The sequence below is a fragment of the Salmo salar genome, chromosome 18 (genome assembly GCF_965601325.2).
Source record: "Salmo salar chromosome 18, fSalSal1, whole genome shotgun sequence".
NCBI classification, from domain to species: domain Eukaryota; kingdom Metazoa; phylum Chordata; class Actinopteri; order Salmoniformes; family Salmonidae; genus Salmo; species Salmo salar.
In genome coordinates, this window is record NC_138308.1 from 99,518,121 (window position 1) to 99,544,250 (window position 26,130).

The 26,130-nt window shown below is 40.4% G+C and overlaps 1 protein-coding gene across 2 annotated transcripts in view; it reads right to left on the minus strand.

Annotated features, from left to right (window-relative positions):
* Positions 1 to 407: 407 nt before the first annotated feature.
* The window catches only part of LOC123732553 (Fc receptor-like protein 5), a 33,317-nt gene continuing 7,594 nt past the window's right edge, over positions 408 to 26,130 (minus strand). The window contains exons 3-5 of one of the 2 annotated variants that reach the window (XM_082965411.1): positions 5,219 to 5,494; positions 4,478 to 4,720; positions 408 to 739 (exon numbers count right to left, since the gene is read on the minus strand). In XM_082965411.1, the coding sequence (XP_082821537.1) occupies positions 423 to 739; positions 4,478 to 4,720; positions 5,219 to 5,494 (836 nt within the window). In that variant the 3' untranslated portion in view covers positions 408 to 422. The remainder of the gene's footprint in view (positions 740 to 4,477; positions 4,721 to 5,218; positions 5,495 to 26,130) is intronic. The other variant, XM_082965412.1, reaches the window with a different exon arrangement.

The following is a 26,130-nucleotide window of genomic DNA, read 5'->3' on the forward strand; positions in this document are numbered from 1 at the left end:
AGCACCAGCTGTATATAATATATAAACATCATATATAAACAGGTCTCTCCAGGATCACAGCTCCAGCTGTATATAATATATAAACATCATATATAAACAGGTCTCTCCAGGATCACAGCTCCAGCTGTATATAATATATAAACAGGTCTCTCCAGGATCACAGCTCCAGCTGTATATAATATATAAACATCATATATAAACAGGTCTCTCCAGGATCACAGCACCAGCTGTATATAATATATAAACATCATATATAAACAGGTCTCTCCAGGATCACAGCACCAGCTGTATATAATATATAAACATCATATATAAACAGGTCTCTCCAGGATCACAGCACCAGCTGTATATAATATATAAACATCATATATAAACATAACATCAGCTATCTGAAACCAGATGAACCACTAAACACTATAATGTTAGTAGATGGTGTTTGTGGACATACCATGTACTGTGATGTTGACAGCATTGCTGTGTTCTCCAGACCCAGACACACACCAGTACACTCCACTGTCTGATGGTATTAGTGACACATTGCATGAAGACCCTTGTTGTTTTCCCCAGTCAGTATTACACTCTGAAAGGATTCCTCTCTCTGAGTTCCTCACCACTCTCCATCCAGTAGAGTTCCCCTGAACCTCACAGCTCAGAGAGACAGACTCATATTCAAAGAACTGAGATCTGTCAGGACTGACACTCAGAGAGGCTGGAAGAGAGAGATCTGAGAGAGAGAGATCTGAGAGAGAGAGAGCGGGAGAGAGAGATTGAGGGTGAGGTAGCGAGAGAGAGAGAGAGAGAGAGAGAGAGAGAGAGGGGGGGATAGAGAGAGAGAGATTGGTAGAGAGAGAAAGAGAGAGAGAAAAGAAGAGAGAGAGAGATAGAAAGAGAGGGAGAGATAAAAAGAGAGAGAGATTGAAAGAGAGAGAAGTGGATTGATAAAGAGAGATAGACAGACAGAGCGACAGAGATGAGAAAGAAAGAGAGAGAGAGAGAAAGAGAGAGAAGTGGATTGATAAAGAGAGATAGACAGACAGAGCGACAGAGATGAGAAAGAAAGAGAGAGAGAGAGAAAGTCATGAGCAGATGAGTTCCTGAATCTTTCAGCATAAAAATACATGTTTTGTCATACCCGTAGTATACCATGGCTTCCAGCCAATCAGCATTCAGGGCCGGAACCACCCAGTTTATAATAGCAATATGGCACGAGGGGGTGTGGTATATGACCAATATACCACAGGTACGGGCTTTTCTTAAGCACGATGCAACACAGAGTGCCTGGATGCTGCCTTTAGCCGTTGTCGTGTCTTTGGGGTACCATTAAACTGAAGACATGTTTATCAATTAACTCCCTGTAATTATTATCACGCGATCAAACTGATTAATCGTTTAATTGTAATTAACTAGGAGATTGGGGCACCAAGGAAAATATTCAGATTACAAAGTTATAATTTTCCTAATATAACTTTCCTATATTATAACATTATATATTATATTCTATTATAGTATAGGCCGATTATCTTCTGGTTTAAATGGTGTATTTTACCTCACGTCCAGTCTCATTCCAAACGTCGTAAAATGTTTTATCTGCACGAACCCAGTCTTTACTACGAATCATCCATACATCAATTGTCTTAAAATCATTTATTTACTAAACTAAGTAATTCACAGAAAGTATACAAACAGTAATTATCGTCACAAAGAATTGGTAGAGTAATGTGCCCTAGTGGGCTAACAGGCCTGGCTGGTGTCTTGTTAAACAATGGGTCATAAAATGATCAGCTGAGGAGGCACACAGAGTTCATTAATATTAACAATTGACATGCTAATCCTTTGCACATGAACGCTCACTCATTCGGGAACAATTGCAATCAATATATATTTACGCTCAGTGTGTCGTCGGGATCCTTGTTGGAGCGTCGTTCTGTTGGAGAGTTTTGTCCGCGTTCTCTCTCTCTCTCTCTCTCGGTTAGAATGGATCTTTCAAAGCGACATTCATTAATGTCGTTATAGAATGGATGTTTCGTCGGTCTTCGCGTTCAATGATATAATTTCTAGCTGCAGACAATTAATTAATATCAAAGACTTGTTCTTATTCTGTCGGTATCAATAGTCTAAAAGTTAACCTCTCTGGGCTAGGCGGGACGAATTCGTCCCACCTACGTAACAGCCACTTGCAGCCTGTGGCGCGATTTTCAAAACCTTAAAAATCCTATTACTTCAATTTCTCAAACATATGACTATTTTACAGCTATTTAAAGACAAGACTCTCGTTAATCTAACCACACTGTCCGATTTTAAAAAGGCTTTACAACGAAAGCAAAACATTAGATTATGTCAGCAGAGTACCAAGCCAGAAATAATCAGACACCCATTTTTCAAGCCAGCATATAATGTCACCAAAACCCAGAAGACAGCTAAATGCAGCACTCACCTTTGATGATCTTCATCAGATGACAACCCTAGGACATTATGTTATACAATACATGCATGTTTTGTTCAATCAAGTTCATATTTATATCAAAAACCAGCTTTTTACATTAGCATGTGACGTTCAGAACGAGCATACCCCCCGCAAACTTCCGGGGAATTCGCTAACATTTTACTAAATTACTCACGATAAACGTTCACAAAAAGCATAACAATTATTTTAAGAATTATAGATACAGACCTCCTCTATGCACTCGATATGTCCGATTTCAAAATAGCTTTTTGGTGAAAGCACATTTTGCAATATTCTAAGTACATAGCCCAGGCATCACGGGCTCGCTATTTAGACACCCGGCAAGTTTAGCACTCACCATAATCATATTTACTATTATAAAAGTTTGATTACCTTTTGTTGTCTTCGTCAGAATGCACACCCAGGACTGCTACTTCAATAACAAATGTTGGTTTGGTCCAAAATAATCCATCGTTATATCCGAATAGCGGCGTTTTGTTCGTGCGTTCCAGACACTATCCGAAATAGTAAAGAAGTGTCGCGCGCATGGCGCAATTCGTGACAATAAAATTCTAAATATTCCATTACCGTACTTCGAAGCATGTCAACCGCTGTTTAAAACCAATTTTTATGCCATTTATCTCGTAGAAAAGCGATAATATTCCGACCGGGAATCTGCAATAAACTAAACAGCCGAATTAAAATACTCCACGGGGGCTAATCGCGCACGCGCCTCACTCCATTGTCACCTAATGGGACACTTGAATAAGATGATAATCTGTTTCAGCCTGAGGCTGCCTCGACAACCTTCATGATTTTCCCGCGTCCTGAGAGCCTATTGGAGCCCTGGGAATTGTCACGTTACAGCTAAGATCCTTACTTTTCAATAAACAGATGCAAGACGCACGACTCCTTGTCAGACAGGCCACTTCCTGCATGAAACCTTGTCAGGTTTTTGCCTGCCATAGGAGTTCTGTTATACTCACAGACACCATTCAAACAGTTTTAGAAACTTCAGGGTGTTTTCTATCCAAACCTGAACAATAATATGCATATTCTAGCTTCTGAGTTGGTGTAGGAGGCAGTTAAAAATGGGCACATATTTTTTCCAAAATTCTCAATACTGCCCCCTAGCCCAAACAGGTTAACTACGTGGTATGGTTCACTTTCAGTAGATGGATTGGATGGTCAAACCTATTGGCCAACTCGCAATGGAGTGGAGGCCTGGTCTGTTAGAAAGTAAATCAGGGTATGGTTTTATAGTGAACATAGAACAGGCTTGTCACATGACGCCTAGTCCTGTCTGTGTCCCTGGGGGCGTGCCGATGACTGAGTTAAGCTTGGTACAGAAATACAATTCTATCACATTAACATCAGTACATAGCATCTCAATGTATTACAAATAGCTTTATCCTTATTAATACATGTTATACAACCATTATGATGCAAGTCTCATCGCTGAGGCTATTATATAAACAGTTTTATGGTATTATGGCTATATTGTCTCTTCTGAGTATCACAAAATTGTACCAAGCGGACCAGTTCGTAGCTGGATTCTTCACCAATCTTCCATACCTTCTCCAGAACACAAATGTCGCTTGGTTCCCCAATTCTGTGAGTTGGAAGAATTTCCTGTGTCTCTCTATGGGCCATGTGGCCAGAGATTCTTCTCTGGAATTTTACCACTCCTTCACACAGGGACTGGGTGGGGGAAGGTAGGTTGGGGGATGGTGCAAGGGGGGAGGGGGTCAACTGTCCTCCCTGTACTCAAAGAGGCCAACGTCATGACACCGTGATATATTGGCCAGATACCACAAACCCCCTGAGGTGCCTTACTGCTATTATAATCAGGTTACCAACATAATTAAAGCAGTAAAAATACATGTTTTGTAATAACCTGTGTATACGGTCTGATATTACACTACTTCCAGCCAATCAGCATTCAGGGCTGGAACCCCCCAGTTTATAATGCAGGTTTTAACAGTGTAAAGAAGAACCAGATAATCTGAATGTCAAGGCTTCTCATATTCTCACCTGTCACAGTCATCCAGCTCTCTGGTGATTCTCCTTCAGAGTTGGTACACTTGTAGAGTCCTTCATCTGACTTGGATACTGCAGGGATGGTCATCTCTCCTGTAGTCTCAGTCCTGATGAGGGATCCATCTTTGTAGAAATCAGCTGTGAGGTTAGAGGGAGTTCCCGGATATCTGCAGCGCAGAGTCAAAGAATCTCCCTCAGTCACAGGAAGGGCAGGGCTCTCCAGGATCATAGCACCAGCTGTATATAATATATAAACATCATATATAAACAGGTCTCTCCAGGATCACAGCTCCAGCTGTATATAATATATAAACATCATATATAAACAGGTCTCTCCAGGATCACAGCACCAGCTGTATATAATATATAAACATCATATTTAAACAGGTCTCTCCAGGATCACAGCTCCAGCTGTATATAATAAATAAACATCATATATAAACAGGTCTCTACAGGATCACAGCTCCAGCTGTATATGATATATAAACAGGTCTCTCCAGGATCACAGCACCAGCTGTATATAATATACACACATCATATATAAACAGGTCTCTCCAGGATCACAGCTCCAGCTGTATATAATAAATAAACATCATATATAAACAGGTCTATCCAGGATCACAGCACCAGCTGTATATAATATATAAACATCATATATAAACATAACATCAGCTATCTGAAACCAGCTGATCCACTAAACACTATAATGTTAGTAGATGGTGTTTGTGGACATACCAGGTACTGTGATGTTGACAGCATTGCTGTGTTCTCCAGACCCAGACACACACCAGTACACTCCACTGTCTGATGGTATTAGTGACACATTGCATGAAGACCCTTGTTGTTTTCCCCAGTCAGTATTACACTCTGAAAGGATTCCTCTCTCTGAGTTCCTCACCACTCTCCATCCAGTAGAGTTCCCTTGAACCTCACAGCTCAGCGAAACAGACTCATATTCAAAGAACTGAGATCTGTCAGGACTGACACTCAGAGAGGCTGGAAGAGAGATATCTGAAGAGAGAGAGAGAGAGAGAGAAGGTCATGAGAATATAAGCTCCTGACTCTTTCTGCATTTAGAGTTAGATTAACCTAGATTGTTTGACAAAGACATATGCAGTAAACCACACTCCACAACATAAGCTTCAATCCAAATCAAAAGTCCAAAAGTACAACCAGATTTTGGACAAATTATTCTGGAAGGAGTCCTACTACCAAGGATTCTACTACCAAGGATTCTATTACCAAGGATTCTACTACCAAGGATTCTACTACCAAGGATTCTTACTACCAAGGATTCTACTACCAAGGATTCTACTACCAAGGATTCTATTACCAAGGATTCTACTACCAAGGATTCTACTACCAAGGATTCTTACTACCAAGGATTCTACTACCAAGGATTCTACTACCAAGGATTCTACTACCAAGGATTCTAACTACCAAGGATTCTAACTACCAAGGATTCTACTACCAAGGATTCTACTACCAAGGATTCTTACTACCAAGGATTCTACTACCAAGGATTCTACTACCAAGGATTCTACTACCAAGGATTCTACTACCAAGGATTCTAACTACCAAGGATTCTACTACCAAGGATTCTACTACCAAGGATTCTAACTACCAAGGATTCTACTACCAAGGATTCTTACTACCAAGGATTCTTACTGCCAAGGACTCTACTACCAAGGATTCTAACTACCAAGGATTCTACTACCAAGGATTCTACTACCAAGGATTCTACTACCAAGGATTCTTACTGCCAAGGATTCTACTACCAAGGATTCTAACTACCAAGGATTCTACTACCAAGGATTCTACTACCAAGGATTCTTACTGCCAAGGATTCTACTACCAAGGATTCTACTACCAAGGATTCTACTACCAAGGATTCTACTACCAAGGATTCTACTACCATGGATTCTAACTACCAAGGATTCTACTACCAAGGATTCTACTACCAAGGATTCTACAACTAAGGATTCTTACTACCAATGAATCTACAACTAAGGATTCTTACTACCATGGATTCTACAACTAAGGATTCCACTACCAAGGATTCTACAACTAAGGATTCTTACTACCAAGGATTCTTACTACCAAGGATTCTACTACCATGGATTCTACAACTAAGGATTCTTACTACCAAGAATTCCACTACCAAGGATTATTTCTACCAAGGATTCTACTACCAAGGATTCTACTACCAATGACTCTACTGCTAAGGTTTCTTACTGCCAAGGATTCTACTACCAAGGATTCTTACTGCCAAGGATTCTACTACCAAGGATTCTTACTACCAAGGATTCTACAACCAATGACTGTACTGCTAAGGTTTCTTACTGCCAAGGATTCTACTACCAAGGATTCTTACTGCCAAGGATTCTACTACCAATGATTCTACTACCAAGGATTCTACTACCAAGGATTCTACTACCAAGGATTCTACTACCAAGGATTATAATACCAAGGATTCTACTACCAAGGGATTCTACTACCAAGGATTCTACTACCAAGGATTCTTACTGCCAAGGATTCTACTACCAAGGATTCTACTACCAAGGATTCTACTACCAAGGATTCTAACTACCAAGGATTCTACTACCAAGGATTCTTACTGCCAAGGATTCTACTACCAAGGATTCTACTACCAAGGATTCTACTACCAAGGATTCTTACTGCCAAGGATTCTACTACCAAGGATTCTAACTACCAAGGATTCTACTACCAAGGATTCTAACTACCAAGGATTCTACTACCAAGGATTCTTACTGCCAAGGATTCTACTACCAAGGATTCTACTACCAAGGATTCTACTACCAAGGATTCTACTACCAAGAATTCTTTCTGCCAAGGATTCTACTATCAAGGATTCTACTACCAAGGATTCTACTACCAAGGATTCTACTACCAAGGATTCTAACTACCAAGGATTCTACTACCAAGGATTCTACTACCAAGGATTCTACTACCAAGGATTCTACTACCAAGGATTCTTACAGCCAAGGATTCTACTACCAAGGATTCTACTACCATGGATTCTACTGCCAAGGATTCTACTACCAAGGATTCTACTGCCAAGGATTATACTGCCATGGACTCTACTACCAAGGATTCTACTACCAAGGATTCTTACTGCCAAGGATTCTACTACCAAGGATTCTACTACCAAGGATTCTTACTGCCAAGGACTCTTAATGCCAAGGATTCTTACTGCCAAGGATTCTACTACCAAGGATTCTTACTGCCAAGGATTCTTACTGCCAAGGATTCTACTACCAAGGATTCTACTACCAAGGATTCTACTACCAAGGATTCTACTACCAAGGATTCTTACTGCCAAGGATTCTACTACCAAGGATTCTACTACCAAGGATTCTTACTGCCAAGGATTCTACTACCATGGATTCTACTGCCAAGGATTCTACAACTAAGGATTCTTACTACCAATGAATCTACAACTAAGGATTCTTACTACCATGGATTCTACATCTAAGGATTCTACTACCAAGGATTCTTACTACCATGGATTCTACAACTAAGGATACTTACTACCAAGAATTCCACTACCAAGGATTATTTCTACCAAGGATTCTACTACCAAGGATTCTACTAACAACGATTCTACTGCTATGGATTCTACTGCCAAGGATTCTTACTGCCAAGGATTCTACTGCCAAGGATTCTACTACCAAGGATTCTACTACCAAGGATTCTTACTACCAAGGATTCTAACTACCAAGGATTCTACTACCAAGGATTCTTAATACCAAGGATTCTACTACCAAGGATTCTACTACCAAGGATTCTACTACCAAGGATTCTACTACCAAGGATTCTTACTACCAAGGATTCTAACTACCAAGGATTCTACTACCAAGGATTCTACTACCAAGGATTCTTACTACCAAGGATTCTACTACCAAGGATTCTACTACCAAGGATTCTACTACCAAGGATTCTACTACCAAGGATTCTACTACCAAGGATTCTTACTACCAAGGATTCTACTACCAAGGATTCTACTACCAAGGATTCTAACTACCAAGGCTTCTACTACCAAGGATTCTACTACCAAGGATTCTACTACCAAGGATTCTAACTACCAAGGATTCTACTACCAAGGATTCTTACTACCAAGGATTCTTACTACCAAGGATTCTTACTACCAAGGATTCTTACTGCCAAGGATTCTACTACCAAGGATTCTAACTACCAAGGATTCTACTACCAAGGATTCTACTACCAAGGATTCTTACTGCCAAGGATTCTACTACCAAGGATTCTAACTACCAAGGATTCTACTACCAAGGATTCTACTACCAAGGATTCTTACTGCCAAGGATTCTACTACCAAGGATTCTACTACCAAGGATTCTTACTGCCAAGGATTCTACTACCAAGAATTCTAACTACCAAGGATTCTACTACCAAGGATTCTACAACTAAGGATTCTTACTACCAATGAATCTACAACTAAGGATTCTTACTACCATGGATTCTACAACTAAGGATTCCACTACCAAGGATTCTACAACTAAGGATTCTTACTACCAAGGATTCTTACTACCAAGGATTCTACTACCATGGATTCTACAACTAAGGATTCTTACTACCAAGAATTCCACTACCAAGGATTATTTCTACCAAGGATTCTACTACCAAGGATTCTACTACCAATGACTCTACTGCTAAGGTTTCTTACTGCCAAGGATACTACTACCAAGGATTCTTACTGCCAAGGATTCTACTACCAATGATTCTACTACCAAGGATTCTACTACCAAGGATTCTACTACCAAGGATTCTACTACCAAGGATTATAATACCAAGGATTCTACTACCAAGGATTCTACTACCAAGGATTCTACTACCAAGGATTCTACTATCAAGGATTCTTACTGCCAAGGATTCTACTACCAAGGATTCTACTACCAAGGATTCTACTACCAAGGATTCTACTACCAAGGATTCTTACTGCCAAGGATTCTACTACCAAGGATTCTACTAACAAGGATTCTACTACCAAGGATTCTAACTACCAAGGATTCTACTACCAAGGATTCTTACTGCCAAGGATTCTACTACCAAGGATTCTACTACCAAGGATTCTACTACCAAGGATTCTACTACCAAGGATTCTAACTACCAAGGATTCTACTACCAAGGATTCTAACTACCAAGGATTCTACTACCAAGGATTCTTACTGCCAAGGATTCTACTACCAAGGATTCTACTACCAAGGATTCTACTACCAAGGATTCTACTACCAAGGATTCTACTAACAACGATTCTACTGCTAAGGATTCTACTGCCAAGGATTCTTACTACCAAGGATTCTTACTACCAAGGATTCTTACTACCAAGGATTCTTACTGCCAAGGATTCTACTACCAAGGATTCTAACTACCAAGGATTCTACTACCAATGACTCTACTGCTAAGGTTTCTTACTGCCAAGGATTCTACTACCAAGGATTCTTACTGCCAAGGATTCTACTACCAATGATTCTACTACCAAGGATTCTACTACCAAGGATTCTACTACCAAGGATTCTACTACCAAGGATTCTACTAACAAGGATTCTACTACCAAGGATTCTAACTACCAAGGATTCTACTACCAAGGATTCTTACTGCCAAGGATTCTACTACCAAGGATTCTACTACCAAGGATTCTACTACCAAGGATTCTACTAAGCAAGGATTCTAACTACCAAGGATTCTACTACCAAGGATTCTACTACCAAGGATTCTACTACCAAGGATTCTAACTACCAAGGATTCTACTACCAAGGATTCTAACTACCAAGGATTCTACTACCAAGGATTCTTACTGCCAAGGATTCTACTACCAAGGATTCTACTACCAAGGATTCTACTACCAAGGATTCTACTACCAAGGATTCTTACTGCCAAGGATTCTACTACCAAGGATTCTACTAACAAGGATTCTACTACCAAGGATTCTAACTACCAAGGATTCTACTACCAAGGATTCTTACTGCCAAGGATTCTACTACCAAGGATTCTACTACCAAGGATTCTACTACCAAGGATTCTACTACCAAGGATTCTACTACCAAGGATTCTACTAACAACGATTCTACTGCTAAGGATTCTACTGCCAAGGATTCTTACTACCAAGGATTCTTACTACCAAGGATTCTTACTACCAAGGATTCTTACTGCCAAGGATTCTACTACCAAGGATTCTAACTACCAAGGATTCTACTACCAATGACTCTACTGCTAAGGTTTCTTACTGCCAAGGATTCTACTACCAAGGATTCTTACTGCCAAGGATTCTACTACCAATGATTCTACTACCAAGGATTCTACTACCAAGGATTCTACTACCAAGGATTCTACTACCAAGGATTCTACTAACAAGGATTCTACTACCAAGGATTCTAACTACCAAGGATTCTACTACCAAGGATTCTTACTGCCAAGGATTCTACTACCAAGGATTCTACTACCAAGGATTCTACTACCAAGGATTCTACTAAGCAAGGATTCTAACTACCAAGGATTCTACTACCAAGGATTCTACTACCAAGGATTCTACTACCAAGGATTCTAACTACCAAGGATTCTACTACCAAGGATTCTAACTACCAAGGATTCTACTACCAAGGATTCTTACTGCCAAGGATTCTACTACCAAGGATTCTACTACCAAGGATTCTACTACCAAGGATTCTACTACCAAGGATTCTACTAACAACGATTCTACTGCTAAGGATTCTACTGCCAAGGATTCTTACTACCAAGGATTCTTACTACCAAGGATTCTTACTACCAAGGATTCTTACTGCCAAGGATTCTACTACCAAGGATTCTAACTACCAAGGATTCTACTACCAAGGATTCTACTACCAAGGATTCTTACTGCCAAGGATTCTACTACCAAGGATTCTAACTACCAAGGATTCTACTACCAAGGATTCTACTACCAAGGATTCTTTCTGCCAAGGATTCTACTACCAAGGATTCTAACTACCAAGGATTCTACTACCAAGGATTCTACTACCAAGGATTCTTACTGCCAAGGATTCTACTACCAAGAATTCTAACTACCAAGGATTCTACTACCAAGGATTCTACAACTAAGGATTCTTACTACCAATGAATCAACAACTAAGGATTCTTACTACCATGGATTCTACAACTAAGGATTCCACTACCAAGGATTCTACAACTAAGGATTCTTACTACCAAGGATTCTTACTACCAAGGATTCTACTACCAAGGATTCTACTACCAAGGATTATTTCTACCAAGGATTCTACTACCAAGGATTCTACTACCAATGACTCTACTGCTAAGGTTTCTTACTGCCAAGGATTCTACTACCAAGGATTCTTACTGCCAAGGATTCTACTACCAATGATTCTACTACCAAGGATTCTACTACCAAGGATTCTACTACCAAGGATTATAATACCAAGGATTCTACTACCAAGGATTCTACTACCAAGGATTCTTACTGCCAAGGATTCTACTACCAAGGATTCTACTACCAAGGATTCTACTACCAAGGATTCTACTACCAAGGATTCTTACTGCCAAGGATTCTACTACCAAGGATTCTACTAACAAGGATTCTACTACCAAGGATTCTAACTACCAAGGATTCTACTACCAAGGATTCTTACTGCCAAGGATTCTACTACCAAGGATTCTACTACCAAGGATTCTACTACCAAGGATTCTACTACCAAGGATTCTAACTACCAAGGATTCTACTACCAAGGATTCTACTACCAAGGATTCTAACTACCAAGGATTCTACTACCAAGGATTCTAACTACCAAGGATTCTACTACCAAGGATTCTTACTGCCAAGGATTCTACTACCAAGGATTCTACTACCAAGGATTCTACTACCAAGGATTCTTACTACCAAGGATTCTACTACCAAGAATTCTACTACCAAGGATTCTACTACCAAGGATTCTACTACCAAGAATTCTTACTAACAAGGATTCTACTACCAAGGATTCTACTACCAAGAATTCTTACTAACAAAGATTCTACTACCAAGGATTCTACTACCAAGGATTCTACTACCAAGGATTCTACTACCAAGAATTCTTACTAACAAGGATTCTACTACCAAGGATTCTACTACCAAGGATTCTACTACCAAGGATTCTTACTAACTAAGAATTCTTACTGCCAAGGATTCTTACTGCCAAGAGTACAAAAATAACTTCCTTGGACAATCCAGAGACACGTTTTTCTGTGATTATTATTATTTAACCCTGCTGGTCATCTATGAACGTTTGAACATCTTGGCCATGTACTGTTGTAATCTTCACCCGGCACAGCCAGAAGAGGACTGGCCACCCCTCAGAGCTAGGTTACTCTCTAGGTTTCTTCCTAGTTTCCTGCCTTTTTAGGGAGCTTTTCCTAACCACTGTGCTTCTACATCTGCATTGCTTGCTGTTGGGGGTTTTAGGCTGGATTTCTGTATAGCACTTTGTGACATCAGCTGATGTAAAAGGGCTTCATAAATACATTTGATTGATTGATTGATTGATTGACTGCTACAAAAATGGGAATGTAAGCAACTTAATCTTTCACACAGCCCATCCCCTGGCATGGCACAGTGCTATACTCTTAACATTGCGCTATGGAGAACCCTTTTTGGTTTTAGGGAGAACCGTTTTTGGTTCCACATAGAATCCTTTCCACAGAGGGTTCTACATGGTTCCCAAAAGGGTTCTACCTAGAACCAAAGAGTTTCTGCCTGGAACCAAAAATGGTTCTTCACAAGGTTCTCATATGGGGACAGCAAAATAACCATTTTAGGTTCTTGCCAACACCTTTTTTCTAAGAGTGCTATATTAACACACTACCCCTCTGTCAAGTTTTTTTTTTTTTTTTTTTTTTTAATTTAACCTTTATGTAACCAGGCAAGTCAGTTAAGAACACATTCTTATTTACAATGACGGCCTAGGAACAGTGGGTTAACTGCCTTGTTCAGGGCAGAACAAGAGATTTTTACCTTGTCAGCTCGCGATTTGATCTAGCAGCCTTTTGGTTACTGGACCAACGCTTTAACCACTAGGCTACCTGCCGCCCCTAGAGGTGGGGTGTTAGCGATGGGTGGAAACTCAGGATATTAGACAACGAGGACTCTGAGTCAGCCAGTGTCAACCTTTATAGTCTGGAACAGAGACTGTATCCTGTACAGAGACAACAGAGGGGTAAGAGACTGTATCCTGTACAGAGACAACAGAGGGAGAGAGGTAAGAGACTGTATCCTGTACAGAGACAACAGAGGGGTAAGAGACTGTATCCTGTACAGAGACAACAGAGGGAGAGAGGTAAGAGACTGTATCCTGTACAGAGACAACAGAGGGAGAGAGGTAAGAGACTGTATCCTGTACAGAGACAACAGAGGGGTAAGAGACAGTATCCTGTTCAAGGACAAAAGAGGGGTAAGAGACTGTATCCTGTACCGAGACAACAGAGAGGTAAGAGACTGTATCCTGTTCAGAGACAACAGAGAGGTAAGAGACTGTTTCCTGTACAGAGACAACAGAGAGGTAAGAGACTGTTTCCTGTACAGAGACAACAGAGAGGTAAGAGACTGTTTCCTGTACAGAGACAACAGAGAGGTAAGAGACTGTATCCTGTACAGAGACAACAGAGGGGTAAGAGACTGTATCCTGTTCAGAGACAACAGAGAGGTAAGAGACTGTTTCCTGTACAGAGACAACAGAGGGAGAGAGGTACGAGACTGTTTCCTGTACAGAGACAACAGAGGGAGAGAAGTACGAGACTGTTTCCTGTACAGAGACAACAAAGGGAGAGAGGCAAGAGACTGTATCCTGTACAGAGACAACACAGGGAGAGAGGTAAGAGACTGTATCCTGTAGAGACAACAGAGGGAGAGAGGTAAGCGTGCCTTTCTCATTGTGGACAAACTCTTTATAGATGGACAGCTCTTCTGAGACAGTTCCATAACACCATGGCTGTACTAAATTCTACGGGACATCAGGTTACGGAATAAATAATGGGGACTGTAAATATATCTGAACACTATGAAGTTGATATGAGAACACACACACACAATTACATGCTCGCTTACACATACGGACATACATACACATACACACTTGATCTCTCTCTCTTCTCTCCCTCTCCCCTCTCTCTGTTGTCGAGAACTTTTCTAAAATGTATTGTTTTTTGTTTGTCTATCTTTTCCATGTTTTCTTCTACATGTTTATCTATGTTTACAACAAGCACTGGGAAGATATCAGAACAGGGACATTGGGGAAAAATAACATATTGTACGGGAAACATTTGTACTCTAGTGAAGCTGTCTTTATAGTAATGAAGTGAAGCTCTGTATTGAAGCCGTCTCCATAGTAATGTAGTGAAGCTCTGTAGTGAAGCCGTCTCCATAGTAATGTAGTGAAGCTCTGTAGTGAAGCAGTCTCCGGGGAGCCGCTCCTGTAGAGTGGCCTGTGTGAAGCCGTCTCCATAGTAATGTAGTGAAGCTCTGTAGTGAAGCCGTCTCCATAGTAATGTAGTGAAGCTCTGTAGTGAAGCCGTCTCCATAGTAATGTAGTGAAGCTCTGTAGTGAAGCCGTCTCCATAGTAATGTAGTGAAGCTCTGTAGTGAAGCCGTCTCCATAGTAATGTAGTGAAGCTCTGTAGTGAAGCAGTCTCCATTGTAATGTTGTGAAGCCGTCTCCATAGTAATGTAGTGAAGCTCTGTAGTGAAGCCGTCTCCATAGTAATGTAGTGAAGCTCTGTAGTGAAGCCGTCTCCATAGTAATGTAGTGAAGCTCTGTAGTGAAGCAGTCTCCATTGTAATGTTGTGAAGCCGTCTCCATAGTAATGTAGTGAAGCTCTGTAGTGAAGCCGTCTCCATAGTAATTTATGTATTTATTTCACCTTTATTTAAACAGGTAGGCCAGTTGAGAACAAGTTCTCATTTGCAACTGCGACCTGGCCAAGATAAAGCAAAGCAGTTCGACACAAACAACAACACAGGGTTACACATGGAATAAACAAACATACAATCAAAAATACAGTAGAAAAATCTATATACAGCATGTGCAAATGAGGTAGGATAAGAGGGGTAAGGCAATAAATAGGCCATGGTGGCAAAATAATTAGCAATTAAACACTGGAATGGTAGATGTGCAGAAGATGAATTTCACTGTAGAGCCTCTAGCACTGCTCAACACGCCTCGGCTAACAATTTAGTTCCACCTCCCACACACACAGTGACATCACCTGGTTTAAATGCTATTTCTAGAGACAATATCTCTTTCATTATCACTATATGCACAGGTTTACCCCCAATGTACTCACATCCTACCTTACCTTTGTCTGTACATCATGCCTTGAATATATTCTACCGTGCCCAGAAATCTGCTCCTTTTACTCTCTGTTCTGAACGTACTAGACGTCCAGTTCTGTTAGCCTTTAGCCGTACCCTTATCCTATTCCTCCTCTGGTGATGAAGAGGTTAATCCAGGCCCTGCAGTGTCTAGCTCCACTCCCATCCCCCAGGCTCTCTCATTTGTTGACTTCTGCAACCGTAAAAGCCTTGGTTTCATGCATGTTAACATTAGAAGCCTACTCCCTAAGTTTGTTTTATTCACTGCCCCAGCACACTCCACCAATCCGGATGTCCTAGCCGTGTCTGAATCCTGGCTTGGGAAGACCACCAAAAACCTTGAAATTTCCATCCCTAATGATAACTTTTTCCGACAAGATAGAACTGCCAAGGGGGCGGTGTTGCAATCTACTGCAAAGATAGCATGCAGAGTTCTATATTACTATCCAAGTCTGTACCCAAACAATTTGAGCTTCTACTTCTAAAAATTCACCTTTCCAGAAACAAGTCTCTCACCGTTGCCGCTTGCTATAGACCACCCTCTGCCCCCAGCTGTGCCCTCGACACCATATGTGAATTGATTGCCCCCCATCTATCATCTGAGCTCGTGCTGCTAGGTGACCTAAACTGGGACATGCTTAACACCCCGGCCATCCTACAATCTAAGCTTGACGCCCTCAATCTCACACAACTTATCAATGAACCTACCAGATATAACCCCAAATCTGTAAACACGGGCACCCTCATAGATATCATCCTAACTAACTCGCCCTCCAAATACACCTCTGCAGTTTTCAACCAAGATCTCAGCGATCACTTCCTCATTGCCTGCATCTGTAATGGGTCTGCGATCAAACGACCACCCCTCATCACTGTCAAACGCTCACTAAAACACTTCTGCGAGCAGGCCTTTCTAATCGACCTGGCAGGGGTATCCGGGAATGGCATTGACCTCATCCCGACAGTAGAGGATGCCTGGTTGTTCTTCAAAAGTGCCTTCCTCACCATCTTAAATAAGCATGCCCCATTAAAAAAATGTAGAACCAGGAATAGATATAGCCCTTGGTTCACTCCAGACCTATCTGCCCTTGGCCAGCACAAAAACATCCCGTGGCGTTCTGTGGTTGGGCTGGCTGGGGACACGGCGATTCAGACAGTTAGCAGGCCGGGGCTAGCTAGCTAGCAGTTAGCAGGCCGGGGCTAGCTAGCTAGCAGTTAACAGGCCGGGGCTAGCATAAGGGACTTAGAGGGACGTCGCGATGGGGGAAAAGTCTGTTTTTGCCTCCTCGTGCGGTGACGTCGATAGACCGGTCGTGGAATTAGTAGGTTTCCAAGTAGCAGTGGGGTCCAAGTCCAATTGGCAAAATGGGTATCGTGGTCCAAGAAACTGGCCGGTGGATCAGCTAACAGTCCAATATGCTATAGATAGCTAGCAGGCCACGGTTAGCAGAATGGGCCTTCAGGGGACGTCGCGCCTGAGGGGTCTGTTGGGATCCTCGGGCAGATTGTGTCGGTATTCCAGTCGTGAAGGATCGGTGGGTTCCGTGCCCCATACTGGCAGTAGATATCCGGATATAGCCGAGGAGTGGGCTTCAGGAGTAGCCCAGGAACCCTAGCTGGGAGATGGGTCTAGCATGGGCTAGCCCCAGGCTAGTTGGTGCTTACTCCGGGATGGAAACGTTAGCCAGGAGTAGTCAACCCGGGTTGCGGTTAGCTAGCTGCCATGATCGAGATGAAAGGGTTCGGAGTTTGCGGTAGGAATCCGGGGATATGGAGAGAAAAATAGGTCCGGTATGCTCTGGTTTGAAACGCGTTGTAGCTGGTAGCTAGTTAGCTAGCTAGCTTCAGTTGCGGGATTCCAGTTCGGAGGTAAAGAGAAATACTTTAGAAAAAAACAGATCCACACCACATTGGGTGAGGCGGGTTGCAGGAGAGTATTTTGAAGTTGAGGTTTAGGAAAACTATTAAAAAGAATGCGAAGAAAAAGATATAAAAAGATATATACATGGGATGAGACAAGACAAAGACGTCTGACTGCTACGCCATCTTGGAATGTAGTGAAGCTCTGCAGTGAAGCCGTCTCTATAGTAAGACCAGGTCTCTTTCATAATCATGTGAAACGGCAATTACTATGGAAATGATGGAATGTGTTTTTCTATGAAAATTATGTTTAATGTAATTATGATGCATCTATGATGGTGATATGATATGGATTACAGTTATCATCCTGAATATGAAGGCTATACTCACTTCATGTTACACTCATAGACACTCAAACATCATAGTCACTGTCACTAAATCACATCCAATATCACACACCTCAACCTACTAAGATCTACTACACACATATAATATACTGAATGTTCTATCATCTGTTTCATTGGCTCACAGGCAAACAGCCAAGGGAATAAAACAAATACTGCTAGAACCTGTTTCTTGAATTCTAAACATCAGACATTTAAAATCTCTATTTTTGACAGTCATAATACCATGGCAGGAACTTTACAAGCTCTAATTACGGTACATTTAGACTGAGAATATATATCTAGTTATAGTAAGAGTGAAATAAGTAAGTATAGCCAGATATAATTGGAACGTTTTATCTGATTATAAGAAAAGAAGATCAGTTTTTACATGACTAAAGAAAAGGAATATAACATATACTTTTTACAGGAAACTCGTTCTACATCCCTAGATGAAGTTGTTTACAGGAAAATCGTTCTACATCCTTAGATGAAGTTGTTTACAGGAAACTCGTTCTACATCCTTAGATGAAGTTGTTTACAGGAAACTCGTTCTACATCCTTAGATGAAGTTGTTTACAGGAAACTCGTTCTACACCCTTAGATGAAGTTTGCGTGGAAAAAGGAATGGGGTAGTGAAATAATTTTCTGTCATGGACGAAGGAACTCAAAAGTTGTGATGATATTAATTAACAAAAATGTCGATCTGAATGTGCAAATAGTCAGGAAGGATTCACAAGGAAGGTGGATCCTTTTGAATATGAAAAAGAGACTTGGCTCATTAATCTATATGGTCCATATCAGGATGATCCGTTCTTCTTCAAAAATATTTATACCAATTTATTGAACTTACAGGCAAGAAATAATCAAATCATTGTGGTGGGAGACTATAACAGTGTTAAGTACCTCAATGGACTGTAAAGGAAATCACTCTACAAACTATCATCACCGTGCCCTTAAGGAAATCACAAATATTATGGACACATTAGAAATAGTGGATGTTTGGACTCTAAAAAACCCTGACCTAGTGAGATGTACATGAACTTAATCAAGCTAGTCGTCTCTTTCTCTCTTTCATCAAAGGAACAATGGTTTCCATCAGCCACAATGGTGGTCATGACGATAGATGGAATATGAAAATGTATGTCACTTTTGTTTTGTTATTAAAGGTTAATAGATACGTTATTACGAAAACATTGTAACTTTAAGAGTTTTCCCAGTATATGCTTGATGTTTATACATTGTACGTTGTGTGGAAAATGTCCAAATCAAAGAGAATGTTTTGGTAAAGATGAAATGTGAAGTTAATTGTCTAAAATTGGATTTGAGTAAAATCTAGACCTCCGGCCTCTTAACTTCGTACGCCCAGAGAATTGCCCTAAAGGTGGTTACGCCCACTTCTGACCCGAGGGTATAAGACATGTGAGTTAAGAATGAACATATTAGACTAAGTGACCCGAGCTGCAGCCAAGGTCTAAAAAGTCAACGAACCCAAAATGCAACACAAGGTTGAAGACAAAGAAATCTTTTTTCTACCCATGCTACGATGAGTAGCTGTGTCTAAGCGGGTGAATTCAAGCCGGACCACCTAACCTCCACTCTCCATTGAATCGTGGTATCTACACTGTTTCATTCTACGCTGTGAGCTCTGAGCTACAGAGCTGTCTGTCCTCAGAAGACCCCTTCCAGAGCAAGGGCGAGGAATCAGACAACTAAGCCAAAAGGACACTGACATCGTGAGGACGGAGCTTCCCATCTGAGACCTCCAACACGTAATTACATCATTATATTCTGACCCATAAGAGCGGCAGTTCGGGGCAAGGCTAGGGGTTAAAATAAGCATAGCTGACAAATGCACCCAAATGTATATTTCTCTCGTGTACTTTCTCTTTTTCTCTCTCTTTTAAATCCCCATTTTGGGTAACACGCGCCATAGTGTGTTGGCCCGTTATACTAAGTCCTAATCAATAGCCTAGACTGTGTTTTGTGTATGTGTATCTTTTATCATCATTTTAGCTTTCTAGTAAATAAATAATCAACTAAGATTGGTGTGGTACGAACTCATTGGTGGGACCCGGGTCCGTGCAGATTCCCGGATTATGCCACGTTCAGAAATGAGACTAGAGGAAATTGATTAATTAGCGACTGTTGTAAAATCGATATTCTGATATTCTTTGAGTTAAATTGGGAAATGGAAACTCAATAAAACTATTTTTCCCATGGTGCTCCAGGTTAATGAGTTAATAATTGCTTGATTCATTTAATCACGCAATTAGAAACCTTTAATCATTCGATGAGCAACAGTCGTCACATTAACTAATACAACGTCACAATAGCAATAAAAACGATACTACAGAGATACAAAATACAAAAAAATACAAAATAATTTAGAGGAAAAACCTAAAGAACTGGAGGAACTTATTCAAGAGTAATCTAATGTAATATATTACAAAAATAAAGCAAACTGAATGGAAAATGGAGAAAAATGCACCAAAGCCTTCCTGAAACTAATTTCTGAAGATGGAGTCATCTCTGATTCTCCTAATTATACTTCAAAAGAGGAAGCTAAATATTTTAAGCAGATGTTCTCTTTTCCGTCTCATCCTCTCCACAATGAATTTCAATAGAAAACTTGTAAAAATAGACAAGATCCTGCAAGAGAGAGGTAAATGTCTATTCATGGAACAATTGCCCTGATTGACTCTTTAGTCATGTCTCAGTTTACTCACTTACTTTGCCCTGATTAACTCTTTAGTCATATCTCAGTTTACTCACTTATTTATGGCGCTGCCTACTGCTGATGATTTGTTTTTCAAATCATATGAGCAAAAAATGATTCACTTCATCTGGGATGCTAAACCAGACACGATAAAGCGTGCCTATCTATATAATGAATATGAATTGAGTGGGTTGAGATTATTAAATATAAAAGCACTAAACCTCTCTCTAAAAGCTTAACTGCCTTTTTGCCTTTGTGCAGATTGCCATGTCTCATTTTTGATTAATTGAAAATGATACTTGGAAAAATGTATCTTTCTTTTTCAAACAAGCATTGGAGAGCTACATTTTCAATTTCATGCCCCTGAAAAGATAAACAAATATTACAACATATATTATGGCTGAACTCAAATGTGCTGGTTGGTAGAATACCTTTATTTATGGGAATGATTTTTGAAAAGGGTATTTTGTTTTTAAATGATATTGTAAATTGGAATGTTGGAGTTATGTCCTTCATGGAGTTATCAGAATTGTACGGGAATGTCTGTTCAATTACAACCAATAGATTACAGCATTACCCCAAAAATGGAGGAGGCGGGTGGCAGCGGGAGGAGGTAGGGAACTGGTCTGTCTGCCCAATATAAAGGATCAAAACTGGCGGAGGAATAAAAACAGCCTAAATAGGAAAGTATCATTTGAGGACCAGGATGTTGACAGCTGTGCCATACAGATTGCAAAATAGTTCGGAAGAGATTTTTGATGTACCGATTCCATGGTACAGGGTGTATGAGTTGATATATAAAATGACGCAAGACTCAAGACTGTGATTTTCAGCAAAAATTATTATATAGAATTCTTGCCACCAACGAAATGTTGAATATTTGGGGCATTCAATCATCGAAGCTCTGCAGATTTTGTTGTGAGGATACGGAATCAATATACCATTTATCTTGGTATTGCCCTCAGGTAATACCTTACTTCATTTGCACACACTGTATACAGATTTTTCTATTGTGTTTTTGACTGTTTGTTTATCCCATGTGTAACTCTGGGTTGTTGTTTTTCTCTCACTGCTTTGCTTTATCTTGGCCAGGTCGCAGTTGTAAATGAGAACCTGTTCTCAACTGGCCTACCTGGTTAAATAAAGGTGAAATAAATGTTTAAAAAGGTAGCCTGTTTCTGCTCTCAGGTTCAGAATGGCTGAAAATGCATAGCATTGATCTAAAATTGACCCTAGAAATAGTACTGTTAGGAGATCTGGAGAGACCGGGTCAGTCAATTACTAATATACTAATACTCTTAGTAAAAGTATTTATCTTCAACTCCCAATTTGTAGATTCTATTCAATTAGATATATTGAAATTGTATGTTAAACATCACAGTATAGTTAAAAGATATATGGTGGGTAGAAATCCGAAGTGGGTGGCCAGCAGAGATAGGTGGGATGGGCTGAGGGAAGCTGAGTGTCACAGGGGTCGTATAAAGGGGACCAAGGCGCAGCTCATATTAATTTATTAATGAAACACTTAATCAAAAAAACAACTAAATGACAGCCAAACAGTTCCGTCAGGACACTATACAAAACGGAAAACAACTACCCACACCCACACATGAAAAACAGGCTGCCTAAGTATGGCTTCCAATCAGAGACAAGGATAGACACCCTGCCTCTAATTGGAAACCATACCCGGCCAAAACATAGAAAACAAAACATAGAAATAGAAATCTAGAAAAACCCACATAGAAACAGAAAACCCAAAACCACCCAAAACAACCACCTGTCATGCCCTGACCACTCTATTAAGGAAAAATGACCCCTTACCAGGGTCAGGACATGACAACGTCAGTGATTCTCTCGTTAACACGGGTGTGAGTGTTGACGAGGACAAGGTTGGAGATCACTCTGTCATGCTGATTGAGTTCGAATAACAGACTGGAAGCTTCAAAAGGAGGGTGGTGCTTGGAATCATTGTTCTTCCTCTGTCAACCATGGTTACCTGCAAGGAAACACGTGCCGTCCTCATTGCTTTGCACAAAAAGGGCTTCACAGGCAAGGATACTGCTGCCAGTAAGATTGCACCTAAATCAACCATTTATCAGATCATCAAGAACTTCAAGGAGAGCGGTTCAATTGTTGTGAAGAAGGCTTCAGGGCGCCCAGACCCTAATCCCATTGAGAACTTGTGGTCCACCCTCAAGAGGGTGGACGAACAAAAACCCACAAATTCTGACAAACTCCAAGCATTGATTATGCAAGAATGGGCTGCCATCAGTCAGGATGTGGCCCAGAAGTTAATTGACAGCATGCCAGGGCAGATTGCAGAGGTCTTGAAAAAGAAGGGTCAACATTGCAAATATTGACTCATTGCATCAACTTCATGTAATTGTCAAGAAAAAGCCGTTGACACTTTATGAAATGCTTGTAATTATACTTCAGGATTCCATAGTAACATCTGACAAAAATATCTAAAGACACTGAAGCAGCAAACTTTGTGGAAATTAATATTTGTGTCATTCTCAAAACTTTTGTCCACGACTGTATACTTAAGTATCAAAAGTAAATGTAATTGCTAAAATATACTTAAGTATTAAAAGTAAAAGTTGAAATAATTAAAAATTCCTTATATTAAGCAAACCAGACAGCACTATTGTCTTGTTTTTAAATGTATGGATAGCCAGGGGCAGTAGGGACTCCAACACTCAGACATAATTTACAAAAGATACATTTTATTTAGTGAGTCCACCAGACCAGAGGCAGTAGGGATGACCATGTGTCTTCTTGATAAGTGCTTGAATTTGACCATTTCCTGTCCAGCTAAGCATTCAAAATGTAACAAGTACTTCTGGTTGTGAGGGAAAAAGTATGGAGTAAAAAGTACAATATTTTCTTTAGGAATTTAGTGAAGTAAAAGTAAAAGTTATAAAAAATAAAAAAAGTTATAATTATAAATAGTAAAGTAAAGTACAGATACCCCCAAAACAAACTACTTAAGTACTTTACACCACTGCCTATGTCCCCCCTCATCCTGGAAAATACAAGGTCTGAGGTCCTCTGCCTTTTAAATAGAACCCAGACTTCACCACATAAATCAGTAATGCAGACATTATTATTCTACAAGAATAAGGTATAGAGGAGATGGACCCACTGGTTGCCCTCTACTGTAGGTTAGAGAGAGCTGGTAGTCCCATCCACCAAACTACCAGGTGTGAAACAGGGAAGGACTCAGGTGGTATGCTAATTTGCTGTAGATCAGACTTAACTCAATCTCAAAAATTTATCAAAACAGGAACATTTTACATTTGGCCAGAAATTCAAAAAGTAATGACCTCAACAGAGAAAAAACATCCGTGTGTGTGCTATATCCCCCCACTAGAATCCCCAAATATTTCTGACACACCCCTGAACTTATAATGCTATCACCAGCACTTAGATGTACAATTGTGTTTGTTGAAGGCTTTACCTCCTACACCTCCTGACCTTTCCATATTACCTTTTCTTTAATAATGATAGCTTCTCCATCCTAGAGGGGGAGATCGACCATTTCCAGGCCCAGGGACATGTACTAGTCTGTGGCGACCTAAACCCCAGAACTGGACAAGAACCTGACACCCTCAGCACACAGGGGGACAAACACCTACCTGGAGGTGACAGCATTCCCTCCCCCATATGCCCCCCTAGGCACAACTACGACAACATAACCAACAAAAACGGGTCACAACTCCTGTCGCACGCTGGGTCTGTACAGTCAATGGTAGGCTTCAAGGGGACTCTTATGGTAGGTGCACCTACAGCTCATCCCTTGGTAGTAGTACTGTAGACAACTTTATCACTGACCTCAACCCAGAGTCTCTCAGAACATTCACAGTCAGCCCACTGTCACCCTTATCAGGTCACATCAAAATCATAATCTACACTCTTAGAAAAAAGGGTTCCAAAAGGGTTCTTTGAGGAGGGATAGTGTTCGACCAAGGGTCCTTAAGGGGGGGAATGGAATTGTTTTAAGATGGTCATACCATGGATAATTTAGCAATTTGATTTTGTATTCTAAGACCCCTTTAGGTATCAAAATATATATCAACATTTTTGGGGATAAAATATTGAATTTGGCCTTTGCTACTTTAGCCCATAGAAACACATTGAATAACACATTCATAAATGGAGAAAAAAAACACAGTCAAAAAATACATAAGGTTTTGAAGTGTCTGTCCTATATCTAGGATATATACACATACAGTACCAGTCAAAGGTTTGGATACACCTACTCATTCAAGGGTTTTTCTTTATTTCAATTATTTTCTATATTGTAGAATAATAGTGAAGACATCAAAACTATGAAATAAGATATATGGAATCATGTAATAACCCAAAAAGTGTTAAATCAAAATAGATGTTATATTGGGGATTCTTCAAATAGCCACCCTTTGCCTTGATGACAGCTTTGCAGACTCTTGGCATTCTCTCAACCAGCTTTGTTTGAGCCAATCAGCCTATTTGGCTAATAAGGCTTGTGGAACTGTTCATAGAAGGTTCTAAGAAGAACCCTCCAAAGATAAAGGGTTCTTTGTAGCACCCTTCATAAAGGGTTCTAGGAACCACCCTCCAAAGATAAAATGGTTCTTGGTAGAATCCTTCAAAGAGGGTTCAAGGCTACATAAAGGTTTCTACCCAGCACCAAAAAGGTTTCCCCTACGGGGAAAAACCGAAAAACCCTGTATGGTTCTACTTTTTCTAAGCTTTTGACTCACATATTGATGGAAAGTGGTGTTGGGGTGAAAGCGTATGACATTATAAAATCAATGTACACAAACAACAAGTGAGCAGTTTAAATTGGCAATAAATACACGATTTGTTTCTTCAGGCCTGGGGGGTGTGACAGGGATGCAGCTTGAGCCCCACCCTCTTCAACATATAAATATAAATTAATTGTTGAGGCCACTAGAACAGTCTGCAGCACCCTACTGGACTGGGAAATAAAATGTCTTCTGTTTGCAGATTATCTGGTGCTTCTGTCCCCTGTTCTGGACCTACAGCAGCACCTAGATCTTTTGCACAGATTTGCACAGATTTGCACAGATTTGTGTCCTGACAGTGAATCTCAGTAAGACAAAAATAATGCCGTTCCAAGAAATGTCCAGTAGCCAAGACAACAAATACAAATTCTATCATGAAACTGTTGCCCTAGAGCACACAAAAAACCTCGGCCTAAACATCAACACCACAAGTAACTTCCGCAAAGCTGTGAATGAACTGAGAGACAAGGCAAGAAGGGGCTTCTATGCCGTCAAAAAACATACAACTTGACATCCCAATTAGGATC